At 42.7% G+C, this 17,179-nt stretch overlaps 2 protein-coding genes and 1 long non-coding RNA gene across 3 annotated transcripts; 1 reads left to right on the top strand and 2 right to left on the bottom strand.

Annotated features, from left to right (window-relative positions):
• The first annotated feature begins 303 nt into the window (after positions 1-303).
• tram2 (translocation associated membrane protein 2) lies at positions 304-7,271 on the top strand. Its single transcript, XM_044041060.1, has 11 exons — positions 304-510; positions 3,451-3,514; positions 3,748-3,857; positions 4,694-4,810; positions 4,920-4,978; positions 5,307-5,391; positions 5,574-5,644; positions 5,904-6,008; positions 6,162-6,305; positions 6,869-7,026; positions 7,131-7,271. Exons 1-11 carry the CDS (start codon positions 391-393, stop codon positions 7,205-7,207), a joined length of 1,110 nt encoding a protein of 369 aa, XP_043896995.1. The 5' UTR covers positions 304-390; the 3' UTR covers positions 7,208-7,271.
• A 933-nt stretch (positions 7,272-8,204) lies between these two features.
• On the bottom strand, positions 8,205-12,653 carry LOC122778909 (EF-hand domain-containing protein 1-like). The gene is made up of 10 exons (XM_044041059.1): positions 12,490-12,653; positions 11,366-11,596; positions 11,005-11,292; positions 10,761-10,910; positions 10,507-10,684; positions 9,735-9,964; positions 9,499-9,645; positions 8,683-8,896; positions 8,439-8,582; positions 8,205-8,342 (listed from the first exon to the last, which is right to left on the bottom strand). The coding sequence occupies exons 1-10, from the start codon at positions 12,553-12,555 to the stop codon at positions 8,314-8,316; spliced, it is 1,677 nt and encodes a 558-aa protein (XP_043896994.1). The 5' UTR covers positions 12,556-12,653; the 3' UTR covers positions 8,205-8,313.
• Positions 12,654-12,795: 142 nt separating this feature from the next.
• LOC122778655 lies at positions 12,796-15,215 on the bottom strand. The gene is made up of 3 exons (XR_006361451.1): positions 15,052-15,215; positions 14,777-14,962; positions 12,796-13,265 (listed from the first exon to the last, which is right to left on the bottom strand). It is a non-coding gene; the product is annotated as an uncharacterized LOC122778655 (long non-coding RNA).
• Positions 15,216-17,179: the final 1,964 nt, after the last annotated feature.

Below are 17,179 nucleotides of genomic sequence, written 5' to 3'. Positions count from 1 at the left end.
CATGGGTTATTTTGGGTTTGGGACCTTCGTAATAGCTAGTTTGATGATTTTGTGATGAAATGCTTGTCTGATAGAACAAAATGTGCTTACTTCAGTTATCTCAGAGGATTTGCAAAGACTATTTTTCTGCATTTATAAAGTAAATATGTTCCCCTTGACCCCTTTTGGTCTCCCTCAAAAAAATCCTAGAATCGCCTCTGCCTGTTGTGGGGTTTCCATCGCTGAGAAAACAGAAGGTGAACCTTCGCAGAGTAGGTTGCCTCAAAGAAGGGACTCGCCCTTTAAGAGGGTCGCGCATGCGCACCCGAGCGAGAAAGTTAACTCCTGAACTTCGTAGTCAGAAAAATTTGTGATTTATAAAATAGCAGGGAAAAACGGCGGTGTGCTGACATGGCATTTCGCCGCAGAAACAAGAGCTATCCTTTCTTCAGCCAAGAGTTCTTAATTCAGAACCATGCCGACATCGTCTTCAGTTTTGTGATTTTCATTTTGATTGGATTGATGTTTGAGGTGAGGTGAACTCTTCTTTTTCTTTTCCCTCGTCTCCTCACTCAGCTGTTTTAAAGATGACAAAGTCTGCTGCACAGTCTAAGATGTAACTTCTCGACGTCACCACATTTCACTCATACGCAGTTTTTCTTCTTCCTCGTTTCATTTATTTTTTTAAGCTTTGGAAATGTAAACAGTTTTGCTTGTTGGGCTGCCTTTGAGCTTCGTATCACTGTTTGTTGTCAACCCGCGGGCAAGTTAACTAGTTTAACAGTGACTGTTCGAAAACTAACTACAAGTGATTGAGACGGAAACTGAACGATTCCGCTCAAAGCTCCAGGTTGTTCAGTGCATTTATCGCTAGCTTAAAACTCATCGGTAACTTTGCCATCAATGCTTTCATTGCAGGATGAGTTTCAGTAAGGGGTAAAACACTCTTCTGTCGACAGAGACATTCGCAAGTACTTTTAAAAAACTGTATTTTACTCCCAAAAATCACCTGTTTTATGCTCTTTGTAATGTCCTGTTCCAGTTCCATTAAAAGTCATAAGCGCTGCAACATTTTTTGCGTCCAGAAACCACGTAGAGACAATTTAGACAGAAAATGGACCGTGTAAGGAATTCAAATTAAAAGCTTCGTTGTTGCTGTGCCGGCACTTCCACAGCACGTCCGCCGTTTTGATATCTTATTTTGACAGGATTCGGCAGGAAGCGGTGTCAGGTTTTTGTCGCTAGCTGGACTTCAGTAGTTAACTGCCACGTCTCAATCTTTGAGCCGCTGCTGCTGCTGCTGCTGTGAGCTTAGCTTCTCTGCAAACTGTGTTCGGACCCAGAGAGGTTTCACTACTGACACCCTGGGACTGAATTAATCAGGTGTTTCTTTCGCTGAGTACTTGTGTGAACACAAGCAGACTCAGCAAAGTTTCAGTCCTGTTGTGGTTGTGGTCGCACAGCTGGCCGAGGAAAAAAAAAAATTATAATCAGGGGATTTCCTTAATTTTTCTCGGTTCTGGGGAAACGAAGAGGGAAGATTCGTCCTGCAGCTGGTGTTGAAATTAAAATTTTGCACATGACAGGTCATCCCTGAACTGGTAACAGGTGACACAGACCTGGCAACCAGTCAGAGATTATTCTTTATCGTTATATCCAGTCTTGTACAAAGTACCTAAAAGTATCTTACCAGAAAATGACTTTGGTAGAAGTTGAAGTCACTTTTTTATAACATTATTTAAGTAAAAGTGCATGACATTTACTGTACTAGTTATTTTCTGATATAAAATGTACTTGTAAACGTGAGTAATGATTGAGTCAGGGTAGCTCAGGGGTTGGGCAAGTTGTCTTTCAACTGGAAGGTTGTGGGTCCAATTCCTGGCTCTGCTAGTCTGTATGTGTCCTTGAAAAGACATTTAACCCCATTTTGAAGCGTGTGAATGGCAAAACTATAGTGTAAAGCAGCTTCTTCTGATTTTATTTAGTAGTGACGAGTAACAAAGAAGTAAGAGTTGCTAGAAATATAAATAAAGAACAGATACATGGATTTTATACTTAAGTGCAGTAACAAAGTATTTTGACTTTGTTACATTACAACACTGATTTATAGCTACATAACTTGTATCACACGTTTGCCCTGACAGACAAATAAAAAAAGACACTGTGATACTTAGTCACAAAATACAGAACATTCAGATGGAACTGAAAACAAGGAAATGGCTCTCACAAAACAGCAGCACACCAGGTGATAAAAGGAGATAATAGGACGACATTACGTAAAGGCAAGTCTGTAAACGGGGTTCTAAAAAGGTGAGAGATTCCTCTGTGAGGTTTGGAATTGAGAGGCCTTGATGGCCAAAGTCTTGAGATTTAAGGCCGCGAGCTGGATTAAATGTCGTCCTAGGCCACTTTTACTATTGCACTTCTCTTGTTGTCGTTCTGAATGACAATAAAGTGTGTAGCTCGAGGACAGGCCCTTTAGTATCTCTTAAACGTGATCAGTAAAAGCTTAAAAGTACATTTTAAAATGCACAGGGAGCGAGGGTGAAGAGGAGCCAGGATTGTGGGTGATGTGAAGCCCATCTGTTAAAAGCACACAGACGCGTCACTGTTCAGTTTCTGAACTCGCGTGGTGTCACGAATCGAGACAAATTTGATGGTGTTTGTGTTTTCCAAGTGGTTTCCAGTCTGATGGAACATTTTGTTGTTAATCACAGAAATGTCTGTATCTGGATATCTATGGAACATTTTCGTCATTGCTTAAAACCCTTGGTTCTCAAACTGTGGTACTTCCCCTCTGGTGGTACTCGGAGGGAAATCACAAATACCGTTCTACTGTATATACCAGGGTATGTGATCGGAGTGGAGCTGAGGTATTTTGACCTAAGGGCTGAGAAAATGAAACAAATAAGAAAGGAAAATAACTCCAACTTAATAACTTAATCTAGCTGACTTTCCCCGGGCTATTTACACAACTAAATTTTAACGTTGGTGATAATGGTGTTGCTATAAGAGCTCAAATATTTTCCCATGTGGTACTTGGTATAAACAGTTTGGAGAACCACCAAGCAATATTAAGCAACAAAAGAATTATTGTTTCCTTTTGGAAACGTATCAAGCCTCCCTCTAAATGTTACTGAAACAATGGTGAGGTGTGAAAACTGTGTAAAACTGCAGATGTATTACTGTATACGTTGGTTTGGACAAAAAGCTGCTCTGGTGCATTCTTGTGGGGATGTTTGACATGAAATGTGTCCGTCACAGCCTCCAAATCCCAGGTCGATGCAAGCCTTATCATGCTGACATATTTCTCCGCAGCACACCCTGAGGGAATTCAGCTTCCAGTGGCCCATTACAATTGACTGACAATACTCGACACAGCATTATATGTTGAATTCAACACCTGTCGCACACACATCCGTGACTCGATGACTCACAAATGTGCTAATTGCAATCTTCTCTCATTTCCAGGCAACAGCCAAGACGGCCATACTGTTCATTCAGCCTCAGTACAACGTCACCACACTGTCACCAGGTATGCGGCGGAGGCGACGATCGCACACATTTTAAATTCACTGTGTCTATGACCTATTTAGCCGGGCTTCGCACACCCACAGTTTCACTTCTGCTGTTGCTTTTTTTATTTTCGTTGCGTTACTCCGTGACTCAAGTGTGATTACAAGAACAACCTGCGCCGCTCCAGGATGTCAAACACGTCTTTTTGAATGTAAACATGCTCCGTGTTTGTCCCCTCCGATGTGTGTTTAGAGGGAGAGGTGACGCTGTATCATTACGGATGGAAAGACGGCGCCACCATCCTCTTCTACTTCTTCATTGCCATCATACTCCATGCGGTTGTGCAGGAGTATCTCTTGGATGTGAGTACAATGCATTTAGATGAATCAGGGCGGGGGCATACAAAGGTCAGTACAAGCTGTGCTGCAGTTGGACTGTAGCTCATTGAGCGGTAACTCCTAACAGACACTGTTGTTCCAAAAAGATGTTTCCTGGAAAGCATTAAACCCACATAAATATTATTCTATCACTGAAAACAAACACTAAGATCTCTCTACCAAATGAAGCAGTGCCTCTGCTGTAGTTAGTGCAACATGTCATAGTTCTTTACAGTAAGTCTTAAAGTCTAAAATAATCAATAAAGCAGGATCTTGACTTCTTGGTTGTGTCCTACTGCAAAAGAGAACAAATGAAGTGCACAAAGACATTATTTTCAAGTGATAAAACAGAAAAATACTTGAAGTATTCCAAGTGTCTGGTCTGTTTACATTTCCCACAGTTGCACGGCGCTATTAAACCAGGATGTGAGCCGTCCCCCCGATTAGACCACAAGATGCACTTTGTAGGACGTGAAATCAAGCGCACAGGAGCAGTGTGAAGCCGCGTGCTGACTCCGTCCACAGCTGAATCAGACTGTTAAAGGGCTGCAGATGTGGAGACAGAAGCAAGAGCTTAGCATTTGAGCCAACAAGCATTAGCCCCTGTGTCAATGTTTAGAAATAGGCCGGTTTATTTTAGCACCATTACCGCAATTTCCAAAGAGTCCCCAAAGGAATACTTCTTCAGCGGCGGCCATAAATAGCGCCCACTGTCTTTTCTTGTCCCAGTTATTTGTGTCGCCGTGACTCTTCCCCGTGCATATGACAGTGACTCGTGTGTCATTAACGCATTCTTTTGTGTCGTACTGTCGTCGTTGCAGAAAGTCAACCGGCGACTTCACCTCTCCAAAAGCAAGAATACCAAGTTCAATGAGTCGGGTCAGCTGTGCGTGTTCCACTTGGTTTCGAGTGTTTGGAGTTTTTACGTTCTCATAACAGTGAGTGGGATTTTGACTATGGCATTTGTTTGTTTGTATTGCACCGTGACAACTTGAACAACGCTAACGAAGTCTGTCGGGCCGTGTGTCTTAATTTCCTCTCACACAGGAAGGATATCTCCTGCATCCCAGCAGCCTTTGGGAGAATTATCCCCATGCACACCTCAGGTATGTATGACTGATGCACGTCTGATACATAAATGGGGTGGATCGTCATAGATTTCCTTCATAAAAATACACGTTCTAATGATATTATATTGAATATTAACAATTTAAGTGACCTTAAAGGTATTTAAAGTATATTTTAACTAGTAGCTTGGACACAGTGAATTTAGAGACCAAGTTGTCGTCTCCTGTAGCTTATAAAACTTGTGAAACTGCTTTTTAAAGCAACGACTCCTTTGTTTGGCGTATTGGACACATAGTCAGTGACAGAGATGATAATGGCACCACTCTTCTCACCCTTCTCCTGCCTCTCTCTGTGTTTGTGCTGCAGGTTTCAAGTGAAGTTTTTCTACCTCACTCAGTTGGCTTACTGGCTCCATGCCTTGCCAGAGCTCTACTTCCAGAAAGTACGCAAGGTCAGTACAAAGGCCCTGGGAACAGGAGGAGTTCAGGAGTGTGATAAGACAAAGTGTGTGTGTGTGTGTGTGAGAGAGACAGAGAGACCGAGGGAGAGAGAGAGTGAGAGATGGAAAATGAAAGAACAAAAGGTACCAGGATTTAAAAAAAAACCCCACAACATTTGTGTTGTTTTTTCCAGGAAGAGATGCCTCGCCAGTTGCAGTACATCTGCCTCTATCTGCTACACATCTCTGCAGCCTATTTGTTAAAGTAAGTATCCAGCACAACGATGGACCGTACGTCTAACTTCTGTCCTCCCGTCCTCCACAGTTTCATGATAAACTATAAATATTTCGACCCCTTTTTTTTTTTTGGTTTTCCTCCACATGTATAGTCAGAATCAGCAACTTCGTCTCAGTGGGACTACGGCCTTAGCTCGATTAAACTGTGCATGTAAACATACCCAGTGCAGAGCATGGATTCCTCCTTCCTTCCCCGCCTGAATCACTGTGTTGTCTTTCTTGTGTAGTTTGAGTCGTGTGGGTCTGGTTCTCCTCTTCCTCCAGTATCTATCAGAGCTGGGCTTCCACATTGCCAGACTTTTCTACTTCACTGACGAGAATCATCAGAAAATGTAAGTGATTCGACGACTACTTTTTTTTATTTCATCGTCACATCATCACATGTTTTCACCGTTTATTACCTTTTACAGGACACATTTTATTGTTGCCTTGTTTTTTGTTTTTTCATCATATTGATCCTAAGTTCTCGGCGTGTTGTGCTTCAGGTTTGACCTGTGGGCGATTGGCTTCGTGTTCACACGGATGGCCACTCTGACCCTAATGTTCCTGGCTGTCGGGTTTGGTTTAGCTCGCACCGAGAACCAGGGCCTGGACTTGGAGATGGGAAACTTCAACACTTTACTGATTAGGTAAAAAAAAAACATGATTTGCTGTAGGTCCTACATTAGTGTATAATGGTTGGTTGTTGTTAGAGCAAAAACTGCCCATTAAATGTTGACATATTCATATTGTTGTACAACGGGGCGCTTCTAGCAATTTTTACCCGAATCTCTTGCATTTCTCATCCAAACAGTGTCAAGGTCGGCACTGCACACACTGGTGTGTTCTTTTAACAAAGAACATTCAAATAAATCAAGAAATTTACTACCGTGCCTCAAAGACAGGCAACGTCTGTCTCCATTTAATTGTCCATGTGAGATTTAGCAATCATTTCTCATCCAATCACCACTAAAGTCGGCACTTCACACCCTGCAGCCATTATTATGAAGCCTCTCAAGCAAACTGTTGGACATTTATTTAACATGTCAGAACATTCCTTGAAATAATAGAGAAATTATATGTGCAGTTACAGTAAAGTAAAATCCTGAGAAATGTGAAAAATGATTCTTTAGACCTTGATTCAAAGGAGAGAGCAGAGAGAAATGATCATTTAAATATGTTCTAGTAATCTTCTTGTCTCGGGCTCCTTCAGGATGACCGTTCTACTGCTGGTGTGTTTGACCCAGTCTTGGCTTCTATGGAAGTTCATCCGCTTCCAGCTCAGGCGCTGGAGGGAATTCAGACACGAACAGGCCGTCCGCAAGAAGGCAGCGCCCAAACAGCCCCTACGGACACTTAAGAGAGACTCGCGTGAGTAGAATCGCCGCCGCTATGTTCCCTAACGCTCCCTGAGAGCAGCTCCACAACATTTGTCTCTTCTTCCGTCTAACCTCGCTTTCTCCTCTCCCCGTCAGTCGGTCACCACGAAAATGGAGTCCTTAAAGCTGAGAACGGAGCCTCTCCTCGGACTAAAAAACTCAAATCACCCTAAGAGGATGCACAGACTGACCTGAACCAAGTGGCCTTAACCGAGACTAAGATGTGTCAACAGCCTAACGGGAAAACAGTGGTCACTGGCCACTGGGGGCCTCTGGTTGACAACGTCCTGAGATGCTAATAAAGGGACTCGGTCGCTGCAGATTTAGGCTTGAATGCTGGACAAAATGAAATCCAAATCCTGAGCCCGACAGACATTTACTCTTCTCATCATATCAGTATTTTTATACACCCCCCCCTACACACACACACACACACACACACACACACACACAAAGCCTGCTATCCCATTCCTATGGAACACCATTGTATCCCTACAGTGAAGACCGTACGCGCGGCGGTGACGAACGTGTCCGCGCTCCTCCTCACACTTTAAAGTACTGTATTTGTTTGTAGTGTTGTCTGACATCGCAGCGGTCTGCAGCTCGTTCTCGGGTCTGATGCATTGAAGAAGAAGGAAAAGAAAAAAAAAAGACAAATGTTACAGATGAACAATAGGAGCTTACTGTACGCCCCCCCCCTTTTTTACCCTGTCAGAGAAAGGGATTCAGGCCAAACAATAGTGTTCTTCTGATGATTTACATCTAAAAAAACCAGAAACAAACAGAAATCCTATGATTGTCACTGGTCACTTAACAGATAATGTATCTATCAAGTATGTATGTTGGATATTATACTGTAGCATGCCATTCCATGTCTCTTCGTTTTTGATTTTTCTTTCTTTCTTTTTAACTGTTTTGTTAATTACTTTATTAAATAATGCAATTTTCTGAAAGAAGCGTACAGTTTGTGTTTACACTGCACACATTTCTACTGGGAACATTATCTTCTTATAGCGAGAAAAATGTGCACGACGTTAGATGTTATTTATAAACATACTGTATAAGCCAGTGGATGATGTGGGAATTGAGGTGAATCAATATCAAACCTAACTGTATGTGTATTTTATAAATAAAATAGGTCTTTTAAAATTTAACCACACCAACAATGTGTATATTTGCGTACGTTGCCGTGTTTAATTAGACAAATTAAAGTTTTTTTTTTCGTGTGTAACATTCAGTTTTATTGCGTCAATGTGTTCCTGGGAGCCCTCGCCCGTCGTCATGACGACAGCTCTGCGGCTTCGCCACCTAATTTAACAAAAGAGAAAGAGGTTTGGGCTTAATTTGATGTGTATCGTCCAAATAGATCAGTTTAGACGCCTACGTTGATCCGTTTTTGGTCACCTGGTTGCCGGTCGGCGAGCGTCTCCCCTCCCAGCTTCTGCCGCATTAAATCCAACGTCTGCGAAGGGACCTGGCTCGAGATGGACTCCAAGTACGAGAGCACAAACGGGGCCGCGTCAGTCAACACAAAGCGGTGGCCGAAAACTACAGCAACAGACATTTGGAAAGACAAGAGTAACAATGATGCCTACACAGGAAAATAAAACACACACAAAAACACATTTTAGGCCACTGTGGATCTCACCTTCCACTGTGGCTCCGATGACTAAATCCACAGGTGAGTAGAGCTGGGGGTTTTCCACAGTGGAGCCCAGCTTGGGGACGCGCGTCTTCTCCAGGAACTTGCCAGCGAGGATGCCGGAGTTGCGAGTGGGTTTCTCATAAATGGAGATCATGTCGTTGGAGAGGTGGTAGGACAGAACGAAGCGTCGGCCCTCGTCCTCGGGATTCTGGGAGTCCTGGAATGTGAGTGTCGTAGGTCGATAGGTCAACAACACAGTGTGTGTGTGTGTTCTTTGTTTTTTTTTTTATATCAAGTAAAAATGGCGCAAACAAAGATGACACACAAAAAGGAACCAGTTAAGGTGCAGTGTGCAAACACCCCAGATTTCCCATTCACAATATTGTAGCAATAATTGTAAAAAATAAACTCTAAAACACACTTTCTTTGACAATGTGACAAGAAACAAAGGCTTTTGTGTGTGTGTTTGTTTATTATTTGCATTAAGGGTATGATATTTTACAGTGAAAGAGCTGTCATTTTTGATTGATCTGACAAAGGCAATGCACCATGATTCCCTTTTTTATTATAATGTTAAATTCTAATCACCCCATCCCTGGTTTATAGTCTTGTGGTGTTTTTATAACTATCTACAACTTGTAAGAAAGCTTGTGTAGCCTGTATTGGCTGCCGTATAATCTCAGTCTTTACTGTTATGGTCGATAAAAACACGTTTCCTGCGTCTAACATTATCGTTTTTTTCCTGCTCTGTGGGTCACAGTTTAATGCGACCAGAAGGGCTGACACAGACAAACACGTTGCTCTGTGTTATTATCTCACCAGTATGGCACCGTAGCGCAGCACTTTGTGGTCGTTCTCCAGCATCTTTAACACATTCTTTCTGGGAGGTTTGGGAATCAGAGACAAACAGTTCTGGAGGGAGTCTTCAAGTGACCCGTAGCCGTTGTAGGGAGGAATCTGTGGCAGCTTTGAATCACACATGGATGTTTGAGAGTCACAAAGAAGAAGTTGGGATTTCCAATACAACACACCCATAGTCTCTCCCAGTGTCTTACCCTCCTCCTGTCCCGGTGCACGTCCTCCACCTTATTTGGTATTTCACTGGGTTTCATTTCCACGTCAGGGTGGTGGGTGAGGTAATACTCTTTGGTGAAGCCGTCGCAGTCGTAGAGTAAGAAGCGACGGCTGAGCAGAGTCAATGTTTGACCCAGCTGGAAGTCTTTGGGCGAGTAGAACTCGTTCACGTCCTCCGTGGAGAGCTCCAGCACACAGCTGGGGAATGGCTCTGCCAAGAAAGAAGTGCAGTAATAATCATACATACATTTTATTTATATACAAAAGCTCAAGCACAGAGCAAAAACAAAAAATACATATACAAGAGGACAAAATGGACATAAAAGAACAATAGAAATCATACATTCAAAGTGATTGTGAAGAGGTGGGTTAGTGAAGGTTGATAGTTCTAGGGGATATTTTACATGATTTACTTGATTTCCTTATCTCCTTCACCTCTCACAAATAGAAGGCTTTGTTGTTATTATTATTATTATGATGATGATGATGCCACTATTTTCTTATTCTTATAACTCTGCAATCTGCCCGGCCACAGTCGGTCGTGCAACACTAAGTACAATCAGGGATAACATCCCCTTAAAAAGGTGCCTGGCAAAAAAAAAAGGTAAATCAGAGATCGTCCAACTTGTTTAATTCTTTCACTGCTATGTTTTTGTTGTTGTTGTTGTTGTTGTTGTTGTTGTTGTGAAAACCTACACACGACCCTATAAATCCCACCACCCACCGCGACACCATGTGGTCTGAGACCCTTACTCGGTTTGAGTGTCTTGTGCAGCCTTTGCCTGCGCATCAGGATCGGGAAGGGATCCCGACCGCTGTTGGGCTTGTGGACCTCTCTGACCTCCACTGTGTCGTCCACCAGGTAAAACTGGACGGTCACCGGCTTAGTTTCCCCGTCATCGTCGTCCCACAGAGCGAAAAACCGCAGCACCTGAGCGTGGGAGGAATGTTACTCTACTTCTCTGTTGATGGCAAAACTCGATGAGGAGTTTGGGGTTTTCATTCACCTTGCGGTCCATAGTGAGAAACTGCTGCATGCTGTCGCTCTCAGGTGGTTTCGTGGTGCAGGGCAGAGGGTTTTCACGCCGCTTGATGTAAGGATCCGCTGGCATCTGCTGAGGCTCCTTCAAAACGATGCCTTGACTCTCCATGAAGTCCTGTCAAGAGCAAATGAGGAATTTACACACCTGCCGTGTACATTTTGATGACTGGACACTGGACATACTGAAAGACAAAGACACACATGTGGACCTCAGTGAAAGCATCACACTGCGTGATGTGGTACTTGATGCCGTACACCTGCAGGTCCATGCCAACGTTGAGGTCCTTCCACAGGTAATGCTCCCCGCGCTCGTTCTTGGGAAAGCGATGCCGCTTCAGCAGCTTTCCCTGTGGGATGCCGGAGTTCTTCACGGTGGGCTCGAAGATGCACATGCTGTCGTCCTCCAGGTAGTAGTAAACGATCACGGGCCGGACGCGGTACGCCTCTTCAGGGGAACTCGAGGTATCCTCCTGAAAGTACGCGAAGAAGCGCAGCACCTAACAGGAAACAAAGGGGACGGTGAGAAGGAGAACGAAATCCAGAATCATCAGATCCTCTGCTGAACCTCACCTTCTTGTCAAAGGCCACGTAAGCTGGGACGAATTCTTTAGAGAGGCCCTTGTCGAAAGGGTCGCTACGCGCGGGCCAAATATCAGGCGTCTCAAAGGACGACTCGCTCTCCTGCTGCTGCATCAGCTGCGCCGATACAAGAGGGTCCTGTCCGATGCCAGCGACGGGGCGACGAGGCAGAGCGTAGCCACATCTGTAGCTCAGCGTCTGGGGCCGATGGAAGGAGGACTTCTGCAGGAGAGGACCAGTGTGAGCCCGCTGTTACAATACTGACCCTTTACTAATGTCTGTACGTGATGTACTAAGACAGAAACACTAGTGTTAGACTGCAATGACATTGTTTTGTCACAGGAGCATTTGTTTCTCTCTATGTCATTTATACGAACACAAAAGAACTAACATTGCTGTCAGTCCCCATCAGACCTACTGTAGGAATGCATGCAGTGTTTCTCTAGTTATTTCTCAGTGTTTCTGGTGGAACCACCGAGAAGTTGGTTATGGGCCACGTGTGGCCCACGGGCCGCCATTTGAATAGACTGGTTTGACAGAATGGACGTATAAAAGCCAGAAAAATGTAGATTTTGGTTTTGATCTGTTCTGTATGTGGATGGTTTTCTTCCCATATCCTGCACAGATATTCGTATACACTTCTTTTAAGTTCAACTTCTAGAATCTATATTATTCTTAGCTTGTTTGTGCAGTAATTTGCCTTTCTGCATTCATTTTGTCCTGTAACTGTGAGCTCCTTCAATTCTCCTCAACGATTATGAAACTGATAAATGGATTTATTTGTAAACCCATTTATCATTATCGTCCATTTTTCAATCCATATTGAGAAAATGATTATTTATGATGTTTACTTCAGTGTTGTGACAGGTGATCCACATGTGGGTCTCTTTACTTACATTCCTAAAACATTTCAAGTGTGGAGAGTTCTTACAGTTCATACAAAATCTATGAAATCTGAATAAACTGAAATCTAATTTTAGCGTGTTATTTGTCAAATACAGGAGAATATTTTCTTTAATTATAAAACATATAAAAACCGCTGAAATCCAATAGTCTCATTCCTCATTAAGATAAGAAGTATACAACAATGTGGCCTTACGTCACAAAATACTTACCGTTACGTCCCGAAAAGTGTTTCCTGGCAAAAACGGTAACCCGTGACTGTTCCAGTTCCAAGACATAGCTCACATCCAACTTTGGCTTCTTGTATTTAAGTTATTAAGTTGAATTCTTTCAGCTCGAGCTGTGAAATCCTACGCGACAGCACCACCGCGGTACGTTTACGGTCTCCATGGAAACGGCACAACAGGGAAAGAAAAATCATCCAATTTAGTGGAAAAACAATAAATGAAAATAAATCAAAATGAAATATTATCTCGTTAAATCCGCTACTCATCTTAAAAATGAACGGAAACTCGTAATTTGTGTCAGTTTATGGAGAATTTATTCAAACAGTAGCGCCAAATGTTGACCACCAGGGGGCAGGCAACGCCAACAAATCCCACTCTGACCGAGGGCAATGCATCAGTTTAACTGCATAGATAAAGTTAATACAATACAATTAAATTAAAGGCAAAATATGACGTAATAAAACAAAAACAGCACGTTTAAAACAAACAAACACAAATAATTGAATCCATGCACAGGAGATATTGCCACAGTTTAATCCCATTCAAGTTTAAAACAGAACATAAACAAACTATAATAGTATAGAGTGGTAGACTTTATGTACATGACTCCAAGTGTCAGTAGCAAGTCACTGGGAGTCTGTCCTCGTCCATCCAAATCAAAGATGATTTAACATCTTAGTGAATTGGTCGATGCTCCGTGTCCTCGGTGTGTTTGTCCCGTCGCCTGTTCGTCCACATCTCAGAGATTTGTCTCCACGAGCCTGAGAGACACAAGAGGGACAGAAGACTTGACCACATCACAAGAGCCTTTACTCATTTGTATTTGTCCAGATCACAGTGAATGTTCTGCATATTCAGAAGAGACAAAAAGACCTTGATTGTCTGTAAGCACAATTAAGTTTTTACAGCTGAATATTGAGCTTGACCTGGCGGGGACTCGAACCAGCAACCCTCACTCCGCTCACAAGCTCACGATCATGGGCTGCCCAAAATAAGTCAATAAATAAAGCAAGAGTGGACCATTTTCTTACATTATTCATTCTTTTTTATTGTTTCTGTTCTGTTGTTGTTGTTGTTGTTGTTGTCTTCTCGCAAAACTGTGAATGAAAACAAATATACTACGTGATTTTATACACATATCAAGTCGAGCTGGTTCCCCCTGTGACACATTGAAGCAAGTCTCCTTGTGATTTAAGCACACGATCATCAAAGAGTGGAATGTGTTTGTGGGGCGCTAGGCGGCGATTTCAGTTTGATTTATTTGTCTATTTCCATAAGGAGGACTGTAACTTTCATCGTTACAGACATAAGTTCATTATGTGTTTAAAAGTGAATAAATACATGTCGGTAAAATGATTTTATTGTCACTTAAATACCCTGAAGTGAGTCCCTGAAGTCATTTTATTTTGAAAGTGCAGGGTCACATGACTGGGTTTTGTTTGAGGTTGAACTGGGGGATTGTGGGTCAGATGCGGGACCACTGTTATGGAGGCAGGAAGTGATGGCGCACACGGTAATTGTACTTTGTTTTATTTGTATTTCATTTTTCAGTTTGTTAAAATAAAGTCTCACTAGACTCATATGGACTTTTATGTTTTGTTATTGTAGTTTTCACCGTGTCGTATGATTTCTTTGTGTTGACGGTGAAAGCTGTACGAATCGTGGCCTTTTTGTTGAACCAGTGTAGCTATAAGGACAGTTTCCAACATAAAGTGGTGCATGGTTTGTACTTTGTAAATCAGTAGTTCGGGAAAGTCCTTTATACGCTATATACTATATATAAATATGATATTTAGGGCACACACGTCAAGTGGTGTGAAGGCCAAATTAGTATTATTCCGTTTCTTTTCTTTTCCACAACTTTTGGCATCTTGCTCCCCACTGAAGATGAATGGAGACAGACGCCACCCTCGTCTGCCTTTGATCTGAACATCGGTCGCCACGGCAACCACGGTTTTGAGAATTTCATGTGCTTTTGATCGGTGAGGAGTCGGCGTTCCCAACTGCGCTGTTTGCCAGAAGTGTGCGTATTCTCATGAAATTGTCAGTGGTGTGGTCGGTCCGCCTTCTCTCTAGCACCACACAGTGGGCACAGTGAGCAACAGCAGCTTCCCATCAAGCAACGTCCAGAATTCTACACCGTTCAAAAGCCATGTGTCCCCCCTGGTCGTTCAGTTGGTGACTCAACATGTTAGAGTCCAGTCAGCGCTGCTTTAATTCATACTTAAAATAGAATTAATCACACACAACAAGTTATGGAAGTGACACCTACCGGCAGAGAGTCATTTCTAAGATGGCCAAATTGAAACATGTCGATCCGGCTAGTTATCTGTCGTCTGCACGCCCATCTTCTGGCGCAACGAGTCCAACGTGCGTGCGGGAATCTGACTCGCCATGGACTCCAAGTACGTGAGCACAAAGCGGGCAGCGTTGGTCAACACAAAGTGGTGGCTGAAAACTAAAGACAAAGGGAAGGAAAGAGGGAAAGTTAAGACATTAGTCGTGCTGAAACTAAATATTGCAAATAACGGCTGCTGTGAATCTCACTTTCTATGGTGGCTCCAATCGCAAAATCTGCAGGTGAGTAGTACTCGGGCTTCTCCATGGTGGAGTCTGGCTTGAGGATGCGTGTCTTTTTTAGGAACTTGCCAGAGATGATGCCCGAGTTGGGAATGGGCCATTCAAAAATAGAGATCGTGTCAGTGGACAGGTGGTAGGACATCGCCCTATGTCAGCTGGGATTGGTACCAGTGCCCCCTGCGACCCTCATGCGGAGGATAAAGTGGTAAACAAAGGATGGATGGAGTTTAAATAATTCAATAAGAGAAGCTGTAATGCTAATTATTAATGAATGATTCAGGTAAATACTGTATCTCCTCTTGTATTCCCCCCTCTCTCTCTCTCGGTGGGCCAACATGAGCATGAGTGCTCAGTAATTAACTCACACATGAGACTTCTTTTTTTTTTTTGCTCTTTCCTAAAACACTGGAGCAGATTTCTTGAAATATTGACATGCTGAAAAGGACAAAAGGACTCTAGGGGTGGGTCAAAATATCAATTTGGTCATATATCATCGCGCAATACGATAATCGCACGCCAGGGTAAATATTGATATTCTAAATCACAAATGAAGGCGCTCTAAAGTAAACAGTCCCTGCCAGTTTCACTCGCCGACGTTAAGAGATGCCCCATCCACGTTCAATATATAGACTTTAAATGCACTTTGTTCTCTATGTTGTGAATAGATAGAGAAATCCTGCACTTTTCACGGGTATGTTTTCTTCAGTTAAGACAAATATCGTGATGTATCGCTAAACGATGATTATCACAGAATCGTTGTATCGTGATATTATTGGTATCGTTGACCATGTTAATCACGTACCGTATTGTATTGTGAGGTAACTGCACTGGAGGGGTCAACCAAAACACTTCCCATTCACGTTGAATTGTGGGTCACTGCATTGTGGGTCTGGAGCTTCGCTTTGCTAACATTGAGTGCGACAAAAGTATATACAGTATAACAGACACAGACGCTATTTAAATCATGCTAATACGCTCAAGCATCACACGGCTTATTCTCCTCGCTGCCAAAGTTGTTTGTAGGACAAAGTGTGCCCAACAATGGCAGACACGGTGGACATCACGTCTCTTTAGCAACTCTATATTTCATAGTCGCCCATGACAGACTCTGCTCTGCTAACCTCTGCTAGCCACTGGGCATTAGCCCAACTACTGTCAGGTATTCAAGTGGAACATACATGTAAATCCAGCATAATTTATTTTATTTAGTGGCATAATTCTGGTACCAGTGGTACGTGAGCTTCCTCTGGTGAAAGAAATACTGTTCTACAAAAACAAAATAATAAATAAAATCTAAATGATGATAATTAGAGTCCCCTTATCTCTCGCTATCGAGGAAGATGATGACAGCAAATGATTTTACTGGGATTAAATAAATCTGCCTCCTGTGAAAAGGAGGCAGATGTATTTTTAATTTTGGTGATAACGTTTGTTGATTTGAGAGCTCAATTTTCAATTTTCACAGGTGATAAAAAGTTGGAGAACCACTGAATTAGAGAGGACACGGCTGCTTTGAACACATATTCATGCATGTTCTTGACAGATGTTGGTGAACAGACTACAGGGAGATGTCCTTTTTGAATGAATCGTACTCGTTGATGTTTTTACAGCAGTTGATAACCATAATATCACAGTATGCTGTCCTTCTCACTTATTCTTATCTCCATTTCCTTCAATGTACTTAGATTCCTGAGCTCAGCTGTGCTCTGTGCTGTGGTTTACCGTCGCATGGATCGATGGAACAATGCTATATTCCCTCCATAAAGCTATTCCTCATGTCAGATACATTTTTTTAAAATACTAAGAGTGAAAGCGAGGTTCTGTTTTTTCCCTGCCTTGTCTCATCAGCTCGGATCTGCTCTCGATGGAGGGAGGGGCTGTGTTTTGCAAACACACATCTCTCATACTGTATTCATGTCATTCATCACGGAGCTCAGCGAGCTTTTCATTTTCACAGCAATGGGGAGCGGTGATTCATATTTCAATGTCTGTTTTCCTCCACAGCCAAATAGGCCCTCTTGTGGTAATTAGATTGAGGGTGAATTATTCATCTTATACCTCCTCGCTAAATAGACGGGGAATAAGAAGGGGTGAG

This window comes from Solea senegalensis, linkage group LG12 (genome assembly GCF_019176455.1).
Source record: "Solea senegalensis isolate Sse05_10M linkage group LG12, IFAPA_SoseM_1, whole genome shotgun sequence".
NCBI classification, from domain to species: Eukaryota; Metazoa; Chordata; class Actinopteri; order Pleuronectiformes; family Soleidae; genus Solea; species Solea senegalensis.
Note: the sequence above shows the minus strand (reverse complement) of the source record. Positions and strands in the feature narration are given on the sequence as shown.

What these genes read in the sequence shown, in the direction of transcription:
- tram2 (XM_044041060.1), top strand. Translation starts at nt 391, where the DNA reads ATGGCATTTCGCCGCAGAAACAAGAGCTATCCTTTCTTCAGCCAAGAG. An exon ending in TATCCCCATGCACACCTCAG is followed by an intron (nt 4,979 to 5,306) that starts GTATGTATGACT and finishes TTTGTGCTGCAG; the next exon opens with GTTTCAAGTGAAGTTTTTCT. An exon ending in GACACTTAAGAGAGACTCGC is followed by an intron (nt 7,027 to 7,130) that starts GTGAGTAGAATC and finishes TCTCCCCGTCAG; the next exon opens with TCGGTCACCACGAAAATGGA.
- LOC122778909 (XM_044041059.1), bottom strand. Translation starts at nt 12,555, where the DNA reads ATGTCTTGGAACTGGAACAGTCACGGGTTACCGTTTTTGCCAGGAAAC. An exon ending in ACACTTTTCGGGACGTAACG is followed by an intron (nt 11,597 to 12,489) that starts GTAAGTATTTTG and finishes CCTCTCCTGCAG; the next exon opens with AAGTCCTCCTTCCATCGGCC. An exon ending in TGCACCGGGACAGGAGGAGG is followed by an intron (nt 9,646 to 9,734) that starts GTAAGACACTGG and finishes TGTGATTCAAAG; the next exon opens with CTGCCACAGATTCCTCCCTA.